Source organism: Heptranchias perlo, chromosome 1 (genome assembly GCF_035084215.1).
Source record: "Heptranchias perlo isolate sHepPer1 chromosome 1, sHepPer1.hap1, whole genome shotgun sequence".
In the NCBI taxonomy this organism is placed as follows: domain Eukaryota; kingdom Metazoa; phylum Chordata; class Chondrichthyes; order Hexanchiformes; family Hexanchidae; genus Heptranchias; species Heptranchias perlo.
In genome coordinates, this window is record NC_090325.1 from 38472032 (window position 1) to 38488974 (window position 16943).

A 16943-nucleotide genomic window follows, 5' to 3' on the forward strand; every position below is an offset into this window, starting at 1 on the left:
CAGGGGTCACTGGATAGCAATCAGGAAGGGGGATGCTGGCTGAATTTTCTCCCAACTCAGAAATCAGATTAGCTTAACTTGAACTGACCAGGAAGTGAACTTCGGTCCTTTTGGTCTGTATGGTTTAGTGTTACGCGAAGTGCACAAAGGCAGTGCCTTTACTTACTAGTTAATTTATCGGGGAAGCTGCACCAGATTTTTCCTGATTGACTCAGAAGAAACAGAAATATATATATATATAAAAAAAAAATGTTCTGAAGAGGGAGACAATTTTCATAGTGCTGTAAACAAATCAGTTTTAGGATGCTGAAGCATAAGCAGCCTGAAATGCATCCTTTATCTGTTAGAAAACATGTCAGTTAACAGTGTATGCTTTGCAGAGAAAACAGTAGAAGAGAATTCACAGAAAAATAAAACCCAGGGTCAGAATATTGTTCAGGATCATTTATTGTTGGTGTAAAATATGAATACAGGCATTCTGAAAATTACAATTACAAGGAGGCTCATTGGTGACTATGGTATGTTGCTTTCCAGTTTTTAAGCAATCTTTAAAGTACAGATAAGCAAAAGCAAAGGTGCAGGTGACAGAGTTTCTACCTGAAATCATAGCCTGTCTTTTCAGATGCTGATGGACCTGCTGTGCATTTTCAGCAGTTTTGTTTATTTATGGAAGAAGTACATTCAATTTATTTTATTTTGCAGTATTATACCAAGCAGACATTATGGTTTGCAACGTTGAATGAAGCGTGGGTACAAACATACATCCCGAATATGGTGTCTGTTGAGAAGCCATGTTAAGAAACGTTCCAGACCTAAGCCATAACCACCATGAGGACAACTGCCATATTTACGCTAGGAGGAATAAGAATACCAATAATATGTACCAGAAAGTACAAAGATCAAAGTCAGCCAAACAGGTATCTATTCAACAAGATATTAATTCTTCGTGTAGCCACAAGCTTCTACTGGGAAGAATTTTGAAGTACATGCATCGAAGAGCAGTGCTCTAACCCTTTCTAGTCCAGATTTAATTAATATAAATCAGTAAATTACTTTCATGATCATAGTTCGCCAAATTTCTTAAAAAGCTTTAGCTTGGATCTTCCCAAGTCAGAAGGTGGTGGGTTCAAACCCCACTAGAAGGTTCAAACACGTAACCTAGGCCGACACTATAGTACAGTGGTGCATTGTCAGAGGTACCATCTTTCAGATGAGACATTACAGCAAGGCACAGTCAGCCTATTCAATGGGATGCAAAAGATCCCATGGTACTGTTCAAGGAAAAGCAGGGAGCTTTCCCAGACTCCTGGACAATATTTATACCTTATTTACCACCACCAAAAATTTAGAAAGAGATTAACTGGGTCCTTTATTTCATCGAAGTTTGTGGCTACAAACAACAATAACCTGCATTTATATAGTGCCTTATGGCTGCAATGCTTGCTGCAAATACAGTTCCAGAGTAATACATTTGCTGTGAAATGTTTTGGGATGGTGCAAGAATGTGAAAGATGCAAAACAAGTGCAAGTTTGTATAAGAGACAACAAGAGAGGAATCACTACTGGATCTAGTAATGGGAAATGAACCAGAGCAGATAAGAGAAGTAAGTGTAGGGGAATATCTAGGCAATAGCGATCACAACATGGTAAGATTTAAAATAATGATTGAAAAAGACGCAAGACACAGACCAATGTAACAGATTGGAATAAAGCTAATTTTGAGGAGATGAGAATGGAACTAGGGAAGATAAACTGGAAAAGAATGACAAAGAGATAGAACAGCAGTGGGAAATATTTAAAATGGTGATCAAGAGTTCAGGAGAAATATATTCCTCTTAAAAAAATCAAGAACAAACTAGCCAAAAATGCAACACCATGGATGAATAAAGAGATAAGGGTAAAAATGAAACTAAAGAAAAAAAGCATACTCTAAGTTCACAGACAATAAAGGAAAGCTTGACAAAAGGGAATACGAAGAGGTTAGGAAAGAAGTCAAAAAAACAATTATGAGAACAAAGAGAATCTACGAAATTTAATTATCGCGGAATATAAAAAGGAATAGTAAAGTATTCTACAGACACATAAATATCAAAAGGAAAATCAGGATACAGATAGGGCCACTAAGGGAAACACAAGATAAACTCACAGGTAATGACAACGAATTGGCAGAAATATTGAATAGTTACTTTGCCTCAGTATTTACTAGGGAGACTAACATTGTAGGTATGGCATTAGAAGAAAAGATAGAAAGGGGGGAGATAATTGATAAACTAATCAAACTTAGAGAGTCTGGATGGAATACTTCCACACACATTAAAAGTTAGAGCAGAGATAGCAGAGGCACTATTACACATGAAAATTCATTAGAATAGGGAATAGTGCCAGAGGACAGGCAGACAGCTAACGTGACTCCTATATTTAAAAAGGGAGATAGAACAAGTCCAGCGAACTATAGACCAGTTAGCTTAACTTCAGTAGTAGGAAAGATAATGGTATCTTTACTCAAAGATGTAATAGAAAACCATCTAGAAAACAAAAATATAATAAAGACTAGTCAGCAGAGATTTCAAAAGGGGAAGTCATGCTTGACCAACCTTATTAAACTCTTTGAAGAAGTAACAGAAACAATGGACAAGGGTAATGAAATAGATGTAATATATTTGGATTTTCAAAAAGGTCTTCGATAAGATACCACATAGTAGAGTCATGACTAATGTCAGAGCATATGGAGTCAGGGGACAGATAGCAGAATGGATAGCAAGCTGGTTACAAAACAGAAAACAGAGAGTAGGGGTTAAGGGTAGCTATGCAGACTGGTGAAATTGGGAAGTGATATTCCACAGGGATCGGTGTTGGGACCACTGTTGTTCCCAATTTACATTAATGATTTGGACTAGGGAATTGGAAGTACAATTTCAAAATTTGTGGAAGACACCAAATTGGGAGGTGTAGTTAATACAAAGGAAGAAAGCGACAAAATACAGGAAGACATTAATGAACTTGCAGAATGGGTGTGTGAACGGCAAATGAATTTCAATATAGATAAGTGTGAGGTGGTGCATTTTGGTAGGAAGAATAAGGAGGCCACATACTGCTTGGATAATCAGAGCCTAAATGGAGTAGAGGAGCAAATGGATCTCAGGGTACAGATACACAAATCACTAAAAGTAATGACACAGGTTAATAAGGCCATAAAAAAAGCAAACCAAGCACTGGGGTTCATTTCTGGAGGGATAGAATTGAAAAGTACAGAAGTTATGTTACCTTGTATAGAACCTTGGTTAGACCACACTTGAGTACTGTGCACAGTCCTGGTCGTCATATTATAAAAACGATATTGAGGCATTGGAGGCAGTGCAAAAATGATTCACAAGGATGATACCAGAACTGAGAGGATGTACTTATCAGGAAAGGCTGAACAGGCTGGGGCTCTTTCCTCTAGAAAATAGAAGGCTGAGGGGTGACCTGATAGATCTTTAAGATAATGAAAGGATTTGATAGGGTAGACATACAGAAAATGTTTCCACTTGTCGGGATGTCCAAAACTAGAGGTCATAAATAGTCACTAATAAATCCAATAGGGAATTTCAAGACAAACTTCTTTACCAAAGACTGTAAGAATGTGGAACGAGCTACCACAGGGAACAGTTAAGGCAAATAGCACAGATGCATTTAATGGGATGCTACATAAGCACATGAGGGAGAAAGAAATAGAAGGATATGTTGATAGGGTTAGATGAAGAGGGGTAAAAGGATGCTCGTGTGGAGCATAAACGGCAGCATAGACAATTGGCCTGTTTCTGTGCTGTAGACTTTATGTTCATTTCATTTTTTTAAAAATTCACTAAGACTGAGAAGGTCACAGATTCAATCCCCACTCTTTGCTGAGTTAGAAAGGGTGTCGGAGGTGTGCTACATTTGACTTTTACCCTCAGTGCTCTTTGATTACGGGAGGGGGAAGAATGTCCAGGGTTCCTGCTTTTGTTTGTTGTCCAGTGACCGGTTCTGGAAGTGCACAGGTATGAGCGTCAATTGATGACAGGATAGTGTCTCCTCAACCAGCAACATCACTGTGCAAAAAAGGGCTTAACTTGTGTAGCACATTATCACATCTCAAAGTGCTTCACAACAATGAATTACTTTGAAGGGATTGTTGGATCTATTAGTGTACAAATTGGTTGCCAGATTTTCCTTTATAACAATAAACAGCAATGAGACAAATAATCAATTTATTTTTGGTGGTGGAGTGTTGTCCAGGACATTGAGTGAGCTCCTTGCTTTTTTAAAAAAAATTGAAGACAGCACCACGGGCGCTAAATTGGGCCATGTAGCGCCCATTGTTTTGGCGCTACGCAACCTCTTCGACATCCAAGATGGTGTCTTGGATGCGCACGCACGTTTCCAGCGTGATGTGCACCAGACGCCATCTTGGTATAGGAGTTAGCGCAGGCGCAGATAACGAACGCTGGAATCATGTAAAGTAGGGAGAAAATGGCTTCAGTGTGCAACACTGATTTAAAGTGACAGATACCATTTTGGGACTTAACGCTCAACTCAACGCACAGTCTTAACCCCGACTATGTCTTAGAGTGCCCGGAAGTCCCCCCACCAGCGCTATTTAAAGAGACCATGCAGGATTTACAGGTTAGTGGCTGGATTATTGCTTCTGGCTGCCGAGACATTTGTAACTGTCTGTGGACGACTCTAGACTTCAATACTAGGACGCGGGAACATAGCCTAACATTTAGAGCCAGGACGTGCAGGAGTGAAGTTAGGAAATGCTTCTACATGCAAAGGGTGGGAGACGTTTGGAACACTCTTCTGCAGACGGCAATTGATGCTACCTCACTCATGAAAGTTAAATCTGAGACTGATAGATTTCTGTGAACCAAGAGTATTAAGGGATATGGAGTTAGGTCACAGGTCCACCATGATCTCATTAAATGGTGGAACAGGCTCGAGGGACTAAATGCCACTGCCACTTGCTGCCTCCGGATAAGTGCCGCCTTCTCCTGCTAGAAAGTGGGACGTGTGTCTGGGTGATGTGCCTGTCATGGTTGAATAGCTAGTGTGTGTGGCCTGTGAGTTGTGGGTGGGTGGCTTGAAACAGTGGTAATGTGTAAGGGTGAGAGGAAGCATCTGGTTGGAAGAGTTGAGTACTGATGGAAAGAGTTTATTGGTATGTGGGGGATGGGGGGGTGTAGTGCGTGGTGCAGTTGGTCTGAGACGCCACTTGACAGTTGATTTCACTCACCTTGCCCACTCATGTCAAAGCATTGAACCTCTTCCTGCACCACATCCATGTTCATGATGCTGTGCGCCTGGCAATGACTTCGTCCCCCGCTGCCTTTTGGATATATGTCTGGAGGGCCTCTTGGCCCGCCCGCCCGTACTCCCCCGCCCCCCACTGCGGATATAGGATGTCCCTCCTTCTGTCCACCTCTTGCACCAAGGTCTCTAGTGCATCAGCAGAGAACCTTGGTGCACGCGCTCTCGCAGGCCTGGTAACAACTCAGATCGGCAGATTGGTGAGGTCTGGCGTGCAGATTGGAGGATGTGCGCGCAGTGCGCAACCTTTATTCAATGTTTTAACATAACTCATCAGTGTGTAAACATAGGGATGGGACCTGCACCCGTGTTTTACGGGTGCGATGTCAGATCTCCGTTCAGATTCTGTGTCGACAGTAGACTGTTATCTTCAGCAAATAACAGGTACCAGCTACCTCTAAGAGATTTCTAAGAAACATCCTCCATTTAAGAGATTGAGCTCCCCTGGTGGTGGAAAGTGCAAATTGCATTGTTCCATATGCAAAGCCTGGAATGGAATGCTGATTGCAGGTGAGTCCTCGGACAGGCCGAAACTTGTGTCCTGCCTGCGCAGGGGGTCATTGGACGCAGGGTAATAGCACATCACGCTACCAGCACCCAAAAACGGCCCCATTCAATTTTTTCCCCCCACGTACCTGGATTACTAGAACATGCAGATGGGACTCATCTAACAGTGCAGCACTACCTCAGTACTACAGTGAAGGTTTTAGACTGAATTACATGCTCAAGTCCTGGAGTCGAGCTTGAACTTGCAACCTCCTGAGTTAGAGACAAGAGTGTGGTGAACTGAACCAAATTAACATTGTGTGTACCTCACACATGAAGAATGGCCACTTTAGTAAAGTAACAAAAAATGACCATTGCTCCTGAAACTGTGTCCTAGTAAGGAATCCACATCTTCAGGAGAGAGTAAGGGAAAATTGTCGAGAGAGGAAAGGAAAACTGGCAAGAGAAAGAATTCTGGGAAAAAAACAAACCCACATAAAATTAGGGAGATCAAATTAATAGTACACTTTTAGGGTGAAAATTTAATGTTACAAAAATTTCAGAAAAATCGAGAAACTGAAAATTAGAATCTAAATAATCCATGTGTATGAAATCAGGACTAGAACATTATGATTACACACATTTATCTAAATTAGTAGCAAACAATTACACAGTTTACCTATTTAAACCGTTCAATCTCAAATCAGTAAGAGAAGTCATGTAGCAAGTTACTTGAATATATTTTATTCAATTTGGGAGTGAAAAACGCACCTTTGTTTCTCCTATGATGGCTGAGGTTGGTAAATGCACCTTATGGTACAATAATAACCCAAGCAGGCTAAGGAGTTCCCAGGTTCGCTTATTGGCTCTATACCAAGCAACATAGACATTGGGAAGTCACACAAGAACCACTCGCACATATATCCAGAAAATGGATGCCTTTAGGCACTCACAAAAGGGTAAAGTATGCAACAAAAACAAGAAATGTAAAGGACAGGCCCCTAGACCTCCCTGTGAAGAGGAAAGCCTGTGGACTTCATTCAATAAGCAAGTCTGATAAATATTGTTCCAACTTACCTGGTCAGTGTACCAGTAGTATGGAGTAGGGTCAATGCCTTCACGTTTGTAACCATCCAACAGTTCCTTGCTGTCCCAGATACGCATCGACCCTCCCACAATCTCACCAACATTTGGCATCAGCACGTCAACCTCGCAAGTTAAAGAAAAAGTATTTGATATTAGTATAACATTCTCAAACTGAAAAATTCCAGTATTTACATTTTACCTTACAAGCAGAAGAATTTACTGCAATGCCACTAGCATCTTTTAACAAGATGCAATTGTTTTCAAACAGAGCTTTTTACCCCTCCCCTGAAGGCTGGGGAACTGTTTCGCAGACACCATCAACGATCCAGTACATCATTTAACTGGTCATTCTTCATACATGAACCTCAAAAGCATGTCAATAAGCTATTCTGGGTGGGAAGAACTCACAATGGAGGCCAATTCTGTCCTCATTCAGCATCTACATATGAACGCTTTCCAGCTGGGGTCACTCAGCAGTGTTCATCAATGTGAAGCCTGATATATTTCCTCTCTTGGGATGTCAAGACGAATGGTAGCACCCTTACTGCCAATCTGATTGCGGCCAACTAGCAAAATAGACTGGGAATCAAACCTGGCTCCTTTGTAGTCTGTATGATTCAGTGTCACACCAGATGTATATTTATCCTTGAAGCCACGACAATTTACTTCAAAATTCACTGACTGCAGTTGAAGCAAGTCAGAGGTCTGTGGTGAGTAATTACAAAGAAAAAAAAAGACCTTGCTCTCCTGGGCAAAACAGTTTTGTCAGAAAATGCACAAACAAGTTTCCCCGTTGGTTCAGGGGTAAATGCACTGCACAGTGCATTACTGAGCCATACAGAGCAGAAAGGTCACAAGTTCGAACTCGGTTACATACCAGGTCAGGTGAATTCAACCAGAGGGGCAGCTAGAGCATTACAACTGGCCTCTGCTAGGGAAGGAACATAAAAATTAGTCAGAGTTCCTGCTTCTGTTGGTATATAGTGACACTTGCTGGAAAGTGCTCATGTATGGATAGTGAGTGGGGACAGGATCAGCCTCAGCTGTCATGTCCTAACTGCCTAGTTTCAAACATGAAGAATTGCCACTTAACAGAGCGGAGCTGACACCATGTAGACAAATGCCTTCACAAGAGAGGAGAAAATGGAAACAAAAAGAAAATGTGAAAATGAAAACCATTCCAAAAAAATTAAGCTGAATACCTTATAAAAATGTTGCCATTGCATTCAAACGACAGATTCCATATCCTCTCTCTCTCTGAGACTGCCGACTTCTACCTTTGTAACGTCATCCATATTTACCCCTATCAGAGTCCATCTGCCACTGAAACCCCCATTCATGCCTTTGTCACTTCTAGACTCAACTATTCCAGTGCTCTCCCAGCCGGACTCCCATCCTCCACCCTCCATAAACCAGCTCATTCAAGACTCTGCTGCCCATATCCTATTCCACACCTAGTCACGCTCACCCATCATGCCCATACTTGCTGACCTATATAGGTTCCTAGTCCCTCATTGCCTTAAGTTTAAGATTTTCATCCTTGTGCTCAAATCCCACTATGACCTTCCTTCTCCCCATCTCTGTAACCTCCTCCAGCCCTACAACCCTTCCCAAACTCTCCATCTTCTTACTCTGGCCTATCTGTTCATTCTACTCTCCCTTTGTCCCACCATTTGGTGACTGTGCTTTCACCTACCTAGGTCTACAGTCTGGAACTCCCACCCCAAATTCCTCAGCCTCTCTGCGTCCCTGTCCTCCTTCAAGACCGTCCTTAAAACCCCCTCTTTGATCAACTCCCCCTCTCCTAATTTCTTCTTCTTTGGTTTGGCTTTTGGCTCTTCATACACTTTTGTGAAGCACTTTGAGCTATTTTTCCATGTTGAAGGCACTATATAAATATGTTATTGTTGGTTGACACACGATGGCAATGAAGTCAAACATCTCAGATATAATTTCTCCTTTACGTACACATTTGACCACAGTAATTTTAGGCTTGGCTTCAAATACTCATCCATAGTCACTTCATAACCCATCTCAAGTAAAATCTAAATCACCCTCACAGATTCAGTAAGTCGGCGATCCTCTGGGCAGCGCTGCATGTAGAAGGATTTGATCTCCGCAGGAAAACGACACAGGAGTATTGGCTCATTGATTGCATCAGTCATCAGTCTCTCTGGAGCCTCTGGGATATCCTATAACAGAAAGCCACAAGTGTTCAGTTTGTGCAAAGTATCACATATGAAATAAAAGAGGCCATTCAGTTTAATCGAACCCCATCTGTTTACAGTCCATGAACTTTTATTATTTGTTCTCAAGATGTGTATAGGAACATAGGAACAGGAGTAGGCCATTTAGCCCCTCGTGCCTGCTCTGCCATTTGATAAGATCATGGCTGATATGTGATCTAATTCCATATACCTGCCTTTGGCCCATATCCCTTGATACCTTTGGTTGCCAAAAAGCTATCTATCTCACATTTAAATTTAGCAATTGAGCTAGTATCAATTGCCGTTTGCGGAAGAGAGTTCCAAACTTCTACCACCCTTTGTGTGTAGAAACGTTTTCTAATCTCGCTCCTGAAAGGTCTGGCTCTAATTTTTAGACTGTACCCCCTACTCCTAGAATTCCCAACCAGCGGAAATAGTTTCTTTCTATCCACCCTATCTATTCCCCTTAATATCTTATAAACTTCGATCAGATCACCCCTTAACCTTCGAAACTCCAGAGAATACAACCCCAATTTGTGTAATCTCTCCTCGTAACTTAACCCTTGAAGTCCAGGTATCATTCTAGTAAACCTACGCTGCACTCCCTCCAAGGTCAGTATGTCCTTCCGAAGATGTGGTGCCCAGAACTGCTCACAGTGCTCCAGGTGCGGTCTAACCAGGGTTTTGTATAGCTGCAGCATATCTTCTGCCCCCTTGTACTCCAGTCCTCTAGATATAAAGGCTAGCATTCCATTAGCCTTATTGATTATTTTCTGCACTTGTTCATGACACTTCAATGATCCCTGAGTCACTTTGGACATCCACTGTTTTTAACTTTTTACCATTTAGAAAGTACCCTGTTCTATCCTTTTTTGATCCAAAGTGGATGACCTCACATTTGTCCACATTGAATTCCATTTGCCACAGTTTTGCCCATTCACCTAATCTATTAATATCACTTTGTAATTTTATGTTTTCATCTACACTGCTTACAATGCCACCAATCTTTGTAAACAATTTTACAACACCAAGTTATAGTCCAGCAATTTTATTTTAAATTCACAAGCTTTCGGAGATTTTCTCCTTCCTCAGGCAAATGTTTTCTGCTTCCTCAGGCAAATGATTTTCTCCTTCCTCAGGCAAAACATTTGCCTGAGGAAGGAGAAAATCTCCGAAAGCTTGTGAATTTAAAATAAAATTGCTGGACTATAACTTGGTGTTGTAAAATTGTTTACAATTGTCAACCCCAGTCCATCACCGGCATCTCCACATCACCAATCTTTGTGTCATCGGCAAACTTAGATATGAGACTTTCTATGCCTTCATCTAAGTCATTAATAAATATTGTGAATAATTGAGGCCCCGAGACACATCCCGCCAATGTGAGTACCTTCCCATTATCCCTACTCTCTGTCGCCTTTCGCTCAGCCAACTTCCTAACCAAGTCCGTACTTTTCCCTCAATTCCATGGGCTTCTATCTTAGCTAACAGTCTCTTACATGGGACCTTATGAAATGCCTTCTGGAAGTCCATATAAATAAATTCCATTGACAGTCCCCTGTCCACTATTTTAGTCACCTCTTCAAAAAATTCAATCAGGTTTGTCAGGCACAACCTACTTTTCACAAATCGATGCTGGCTCTCTCTGATTAACTGAAAATTCGAGGTGTTCAGTCACCCTATCCTTAATTATAGACTCCAGCATTTTCCCCACAACAGATGTTAGGCTAACTGGTCTATAATTCCCTGGTTTCCCTCTCTCTCTCCTTTCTTAAAAAGCAGAGTGACATGTGCAATTTTCCAATCCAGAGGGACAGTTCCTGAATCTAGAGAACTTTGAAAGATTATAGTTAGGGCATCCGCAATGTGTTCACCTACTTCCTTTATAACCCTGGGATGGAAACCATCTGGTGCTGGGGATTTGTCACTCTTTAGTGCTATTATTTTCTTCATTACTGTTGCTTTACTTATGTTAATTTTATCGAGTCCCTGACCCCGATTCAATATTAGTTTTCTTGGGATTACCGGTATGCTATCCACTTTTTCTACTGTAAATACTGACGCAAAGTAATTGTTCAACATGTCCGCCATTTCCCCATTGTCAATGACAATATCCCCACTTTCAGTTTTTAAGGGGCCAACACTGATCCTGACCACCCTCTTTTTCCTAATATAACTATAAAAGTTCTTTGTATTGGTTTTGATATCCCTTGCAACTTTCTTTTCATACTCTCTTTTTGTAGCTCTTACTATCTGTTTTGTGACCCTTTGTTGATCTTTGTATCTTTCCCATTCGCCAGGATCTGTGCCATTTTTTGCCTTTTTGTATGCCCTTTCCTTATGTCTTATACTGTCCCTTACCTCTTTAGTTGTCCATGGCTGTTTTTTTTGGCAAATAGAGTTCTTGCCCCTCAGGGGTATAAACCGATTCTGTATCATGTTAAATGTTTCTTTAAACATTTCCCACTGATCATCAGTCGTTTTACCCATTAACAGATTTGCCCAGTTTACTGTGGACAGTCTCTGTCTCATCCCATTGAAGTCGGCCTTACCCAAGTCTAGAATCTTAGCAGCTGATTCACTTTTTTCCCTTTCAAACACTACATTGAACTCGATCATGTTATGATCGCTATTGGATAGATGTTCCCGCACAGTTAAGCTGTTAACTAAATCTGGTTCATTACTCATTACTAAATCTAGTATGGCTTGCCCCCTTGTTGCCTCTAGGACATACTGCTGCAGAAAACTATCCCAGACACACTCAAGAAATTCACTACCTTTCTGACAGTTGCTAGTCTGCTTTTCCCAATCTATGTGAAGATTAAAGTCCCCCATTAAGACCAGCACCAGGGAGGTAACATACCATCCTGGAGTCACGTTTGCGGCCGCAGAAACACCTATCTGTTCCCCTTACAATTGAATCCCCTATCACTATAGCCCTGCCACTCTTCTTCCTCCCCCTCTGTGCAGCAGAGCCACCTGTGGTGCCACGAACTTGGCACTGACAAGGCAGTATTTATTGCTTATTTGCCCGGTGGTCTTTAAGAGCCAACCACGTACTCTGGGACTGGAGGCCAGAGTGAGGTGGCAGGTTTCCTCACACACATCCAATTGGGTTTTAACAATAATCTGGTGGCTTTTATGGTCATTTGCTGGTGCTAGCCCACAGACTACTAAATTTATTGAATTCAATTTCACAATTTACTATGGTGGGTTTTGAACTCTCAGCCTCTGGGTAGCTGGTCCACCACCGGAACCATTCAGCTACTGTATTCCTCTAGAGAGGAGTGGGGGGGTGGAAATCAGCCAGGGTTTCACTCCAATACCATCCAATAACCCTTACAGGAAAATGCACATACGAGGATAAATTTGAGCTCAGCTGTGATCTCCTCAAAAGTCTACTGACACTCTGTATAAGCGCATTACATAAAGAATGGTGACTTGGGCAAGGGGCTGGAGGCTGCCAGTACCCTTTGAACTGTACCTCAGCAAGAGATATCACTTTCAGGATGGAATGAAATTGTAACAAAAAAAAATACTTCAAGGGTCTGAAGGTTAATGGGCTCAAAAGGCTCCAATATTCTGCTCTTGAATTCCTGTTTGTTCCTTTTGTGGTTGATTACAATCTGATAAGTCACATTTGGAAAGACTGAAATGCTTGTATAGGAACCTGAACATTAAATTAGCAAAAGGATTGTGTTTACAGCAATAATGTAGAGGAATGTATTGAATTCAACGCCTGGATGAGAAAATTCAACCTGCAGGTAACCATGTTTGTGAGCCATTCAGCAAAGCTACAAAACTAAAGTTTTAAACACAAATTTTCTACATTAATGTCTCCTTAGGAAAAATAGTGAGAAAACAAAAAACTGCAATTTCAAGCAGAAGCCACCAAATTCACTCTACAGTGGGAAAGTCCCTGAAAGGGAACCACAGTTTCAGCAATGGTTCTAGAACAAGGACCCAACATGTACAGCAGTGCTTTAATCAGTTATTATGTAAACACCTCCAACCAGTGCAATCATCCCCGTCCCTACAATAGCAAAATGGTCAAACTCCAGAAAAAAAAATTACTTCTCCAAATTCGTAGAAAGTTCCATCATCTTTCTTAACATCATGCTCTTTGAGCCACGTGATGGCCTCTGTGTAGTTCATTCTTTTGAAAGGACGTCGGGGAAGCTGGAAATCCTAATTTTTAAAAATTAGCAACATTAATAAAGGAATTAATCGAACAGAATCTTCAAAAATGAGGGGTGCAAAATTTCAGTTAGTCTAAATCTGTTTTTGCAACACATTAAACTTTAATGCAAATCAGTCAATTTTGAAAAATTGAGAGTTAATATGGACCTTTTTTTTCACATCTTATTTTATCCAGTTGTCACTATAAAACTCCCTATAATATACAGGTATGTGTAACACTGAATATAACATACATGGTCGACTTACCGGGTGCAATTCACGCACAAGGACCCCATAGGGTGACTTCAGGATGCGGTCAACCACATCACAAACAAGGTCCTCCAAACGGTTGAGAAGCTCCTCGAAAGTAATGAATGGACATTCTGCCTCAACGTGAGAGTATCTGGAAATTTTGACAACATGAGACTTTAAACCCATTTTGATTTAATTCTCCTAGATTTATAGTTCTACCAACAGCTTAAATTGTTTATCCAGTGAGCCACAAACAGTATGAAAGTCCCATTTTTATCCCCAGACTACACTCAGTTAGCTGGGCAATATTAGGGGCATTTTGAGCTGACCTGGGGGCAGGCGCAGCCTGGGTTCCTGCTCTTGATAGCTAGCTAGCAGCTCCTCGTACTTTTGTGAAAATGGCTTTTTTTCCAAATGTAAACCCAGCCTCAGGCGGCTCTTTGACTGAGATACCACAGCTCAAAGATAGTTGGGCCTAGGACACTGGCCCTAAGGAACTCCTGCAGCGATGTCCTGGTGCTGAGTTGATTGGCCTCCAACAACCACAAACATCTTCCTTTGTGCCAAGTATGACTCCAGCCACTGCAGAGTGCCCCCCCACCTCCCCCACCCCAACAAGTTTTACTAGGGCTCCTTGGTGCCACACTCGGTCAAATGCTGCCTTGAGGTCAAGGGCAGTCACTCTGACCTCACCTCTGGAATTCAGCTCTTGTGTCCATGTTTGGACTAAGGCTGTAATGACAGATCAGAAAATAGTGCTCACTCTTGGCTTTAGAAGAACTAAACAAGCAAGTGAGATTTTGGCATGTTTTCAGACTGAATGCACTGCCCCAAAAGACTCAGACATTAATCAGGCTCAGCATTTGACAGATCTCCAATGTTAATGTTACTTCTTCAAAACACTAGGTAATTGTATTTGGTGAAATAGTCTAGAATAGAATAAATGGATGGCCTCTTTTTTGACATTGTACTACATCAAACAATTCTAATAACATTTCAATTCAGTTATATATATATATATTATTGTTGGATATGATCCATTTTATTCTCAGACATAAAAAAGACATTCTTTTTTGTCCCTGAATGTTAGAATACATTAACTTAAGTATATGGTTCAAAAGCTATATCGGCAAACAATTCAAAGTGGTCCACTTATTACAGCAGGCACCTCAGATGCTGCAAGAGATACAAACTGCCTCCATTTGGTGCAGCACTCCACTGGACTGTTAGCGCATTGTATTTAATTCAACAAATAGACTTTAAAAACTAATCACACTGATAGCAACTTTCTATGGTCTGATTAAAGGATTCAAAGTCAATCTCTTACAGAACTAGCAGTTTGCTACATAGAAAATGTTGTTTTGTGGCAACAAAATTTTCACTTTGGGATAAGACAATATTGGTAAGAGTGCACAACAGTGGTAGAAAGATTTATATATTTATTTTGCCATTTACCTATGTAACACCAGCCAGAAATTCCTTAAGTTTTAGTTTCTAGCTCCAACTTAACATAAATTGTACTCATATAACTCTCTACTAGGTTTTACATCCCACAATCTCTAGTTTAGAATCAATGCTCGTTCTGATTAGTTTGCTAACGTACAAAGAGAAGAAACAGTACTGACTCTGCAAGGTGTCTGCGTGTCCGAGACTGTTCGGCGCGGTAGGACTGAGCGATGCAGAAAACATCTCCTAGGGAAGGGATGCAGGTCTCCAAGTACAGTTGAGAAGATTGTGTCAGGAAGGCCTCTTCACCAAAATAGTTCAGTTTGAATAGTGTAGAACCTCCCTCAACCTGTGTCTGGACCAGTGTAGGTGGAGTGATCTGCAATAGAGAAACGTGTGGTTCACCAATATCTTCAGTATGTAGGGGGAAGAAAAAAAAGTCTCGATCTCTCACATTTTATTTCACCGCCACTGCTTACATTGGTCATAGGTGACAAACTCGGATCATAAAACAGAGAAGTGCACGTTACAAAACGGCTTGAAATGTGCGTTGAAACATTCTGTTCTTTTAAATTTATTCAATTCTGCCTGATATGCAATGTCACCTAAAGCCAGAGATTGCTTGTAGCCCTGTAATATTTTCAGATGAACAGAGCACCACTGGTTCAAGGACATACTGATCCGGAGTGATGGGATGCAGATCTTTCACACACAATTACCCATGGAGTAGATCCACAATCAGTTATCCATACAAAAGCTTAACAGCTGTGAAGCATTTCCCACAAATGTAGCTGGTTTAAGACCAGTATCTATCTGCCTCAATCATAGTGGAAAGAGGAGAAAACAAAATGAGACAAAAAAAACCAATACCTAAGTTTTCAAGTCAATCTATTTTCTCAAATTAACATCCGAGACACTTTCTATTCTTTGGATTGTCAGTTAAATAATGTGATCACATTATAATAATTCCGAGCTTTTTGTCTGTATTAAAGCAACAAAAAAAATAAGCTTCCAAACTATTGTATTTTTAGAGTACATGCCACTCATTACCATGCCCTGCTTTCAGTAGTCATTTTTCATGGAGTTCTTCACAGTAAAATTTCAGCTATTTAGGGTAAAATATAGTTTTCCAACCCCATAAAATAGTAACACCACAGAGGAGTGATAAGATATTTCAGTGTCTTGATACAATATGATTAATTTCAATTTTAGACCCTTGCAACTGGTTTATGGGATCACCCTCTACGACAAATAAAGCATTGAAGAAGTAAAGAACGTACTTCAAAATAGCCATTGTCAAAGAAGTGGTTCCTAAAGCACTGCACCAGAGCGGAGCGCACTTTGAAGATCTTGGACATATTCTCTCCACGGAGCATCATGTGACGGTTGTTGAGCTGCACATCTACATCAGATTCTTCATTGAGCAAGTTATCTGCACCTCCAGCTGGAGCCAAACCAATCAGTTCCCAGTAATCACAGATCAATTCATGCCCTCCCGGAGCCTGGAAAAGACAAATGAAGTCAAGCACATCAAATGGGGTAAAAGTACAGAAGTAATAAATACCAACCTTCTAAAATGATCCATTTCTCAGCCAAGCTACTAGCTTCAATTTGCACTGAGGTTAAGGAGATAGGAAGGATGGAGCATTTATACATCAGGCCATCCCAAAGCACTTTGCAACCACTGGATTACTTTTGAAGTGTAGTCAGTCAAGTCAGCAAAAGTAATTTAATATCCAAAATGTTCTGTTCAGAACTGGATGCAATCCATGGTTACAGGCAAAAGCTAAATACTTTTTAAAAAGATATTAAATAGCAACCTTTCTTTCTCCGCCCTTCTCGTGGCACGGGCTGAAGCTGGGTACATTTCCACAAGTTCGACCCACCCTTTGGTACCTCATCCAAATGGTCAATCTTTATGTGCAAGCACAGATGGTGAGCATTGGCAAGATATTCAAT

General features: G+C 40.9%; 1 protein-coding gene across 1 annotated transcript in view; it reads right to left on the reverse strand.

Moving 5' to 3' along the window:
* Positions 1 to 429: 429 nt before the first annotated feature.
* The window catches only part of nars1 (asparaginyl-tRNA synthetase 1), a 54060-nt gene continuing 37546 nt past the window's right edge, over positions 430 to 16943 (reverse strand). Inside the window, exons 9-15 of the mRNA XM_067983865.1 lie at positions 16265 to 16486; positions 15164 to 15363; positions 13554 to 13689; positions 13182 to 13295; positions 8961 to 9092; positions 6892 to 7023; positions 430 to 852 (exon numbers count right to left, since the gene is read on the reverse strand). Of these exons, the coding sequence (XP_067839966.1) occupies positions 721 to 852; positions 6892 to 7023; positions 8961 to 9092; positions 13182 to 13295; positions 13554 to 13689; positions 15164 to 15363; positions 16265 to 16486 (1068 nt within the window). The 3' untranslated portion in view covers positions 430 to 720. The remainder of the gene's footprint in view (positions 853 to 6891; positions 7024 to 8960; positions 9093 to 13181; positions 13296 to 13553; positions 13690 to 15163; positions 15364 to 16264; positions 16487 to 16943) is intronic.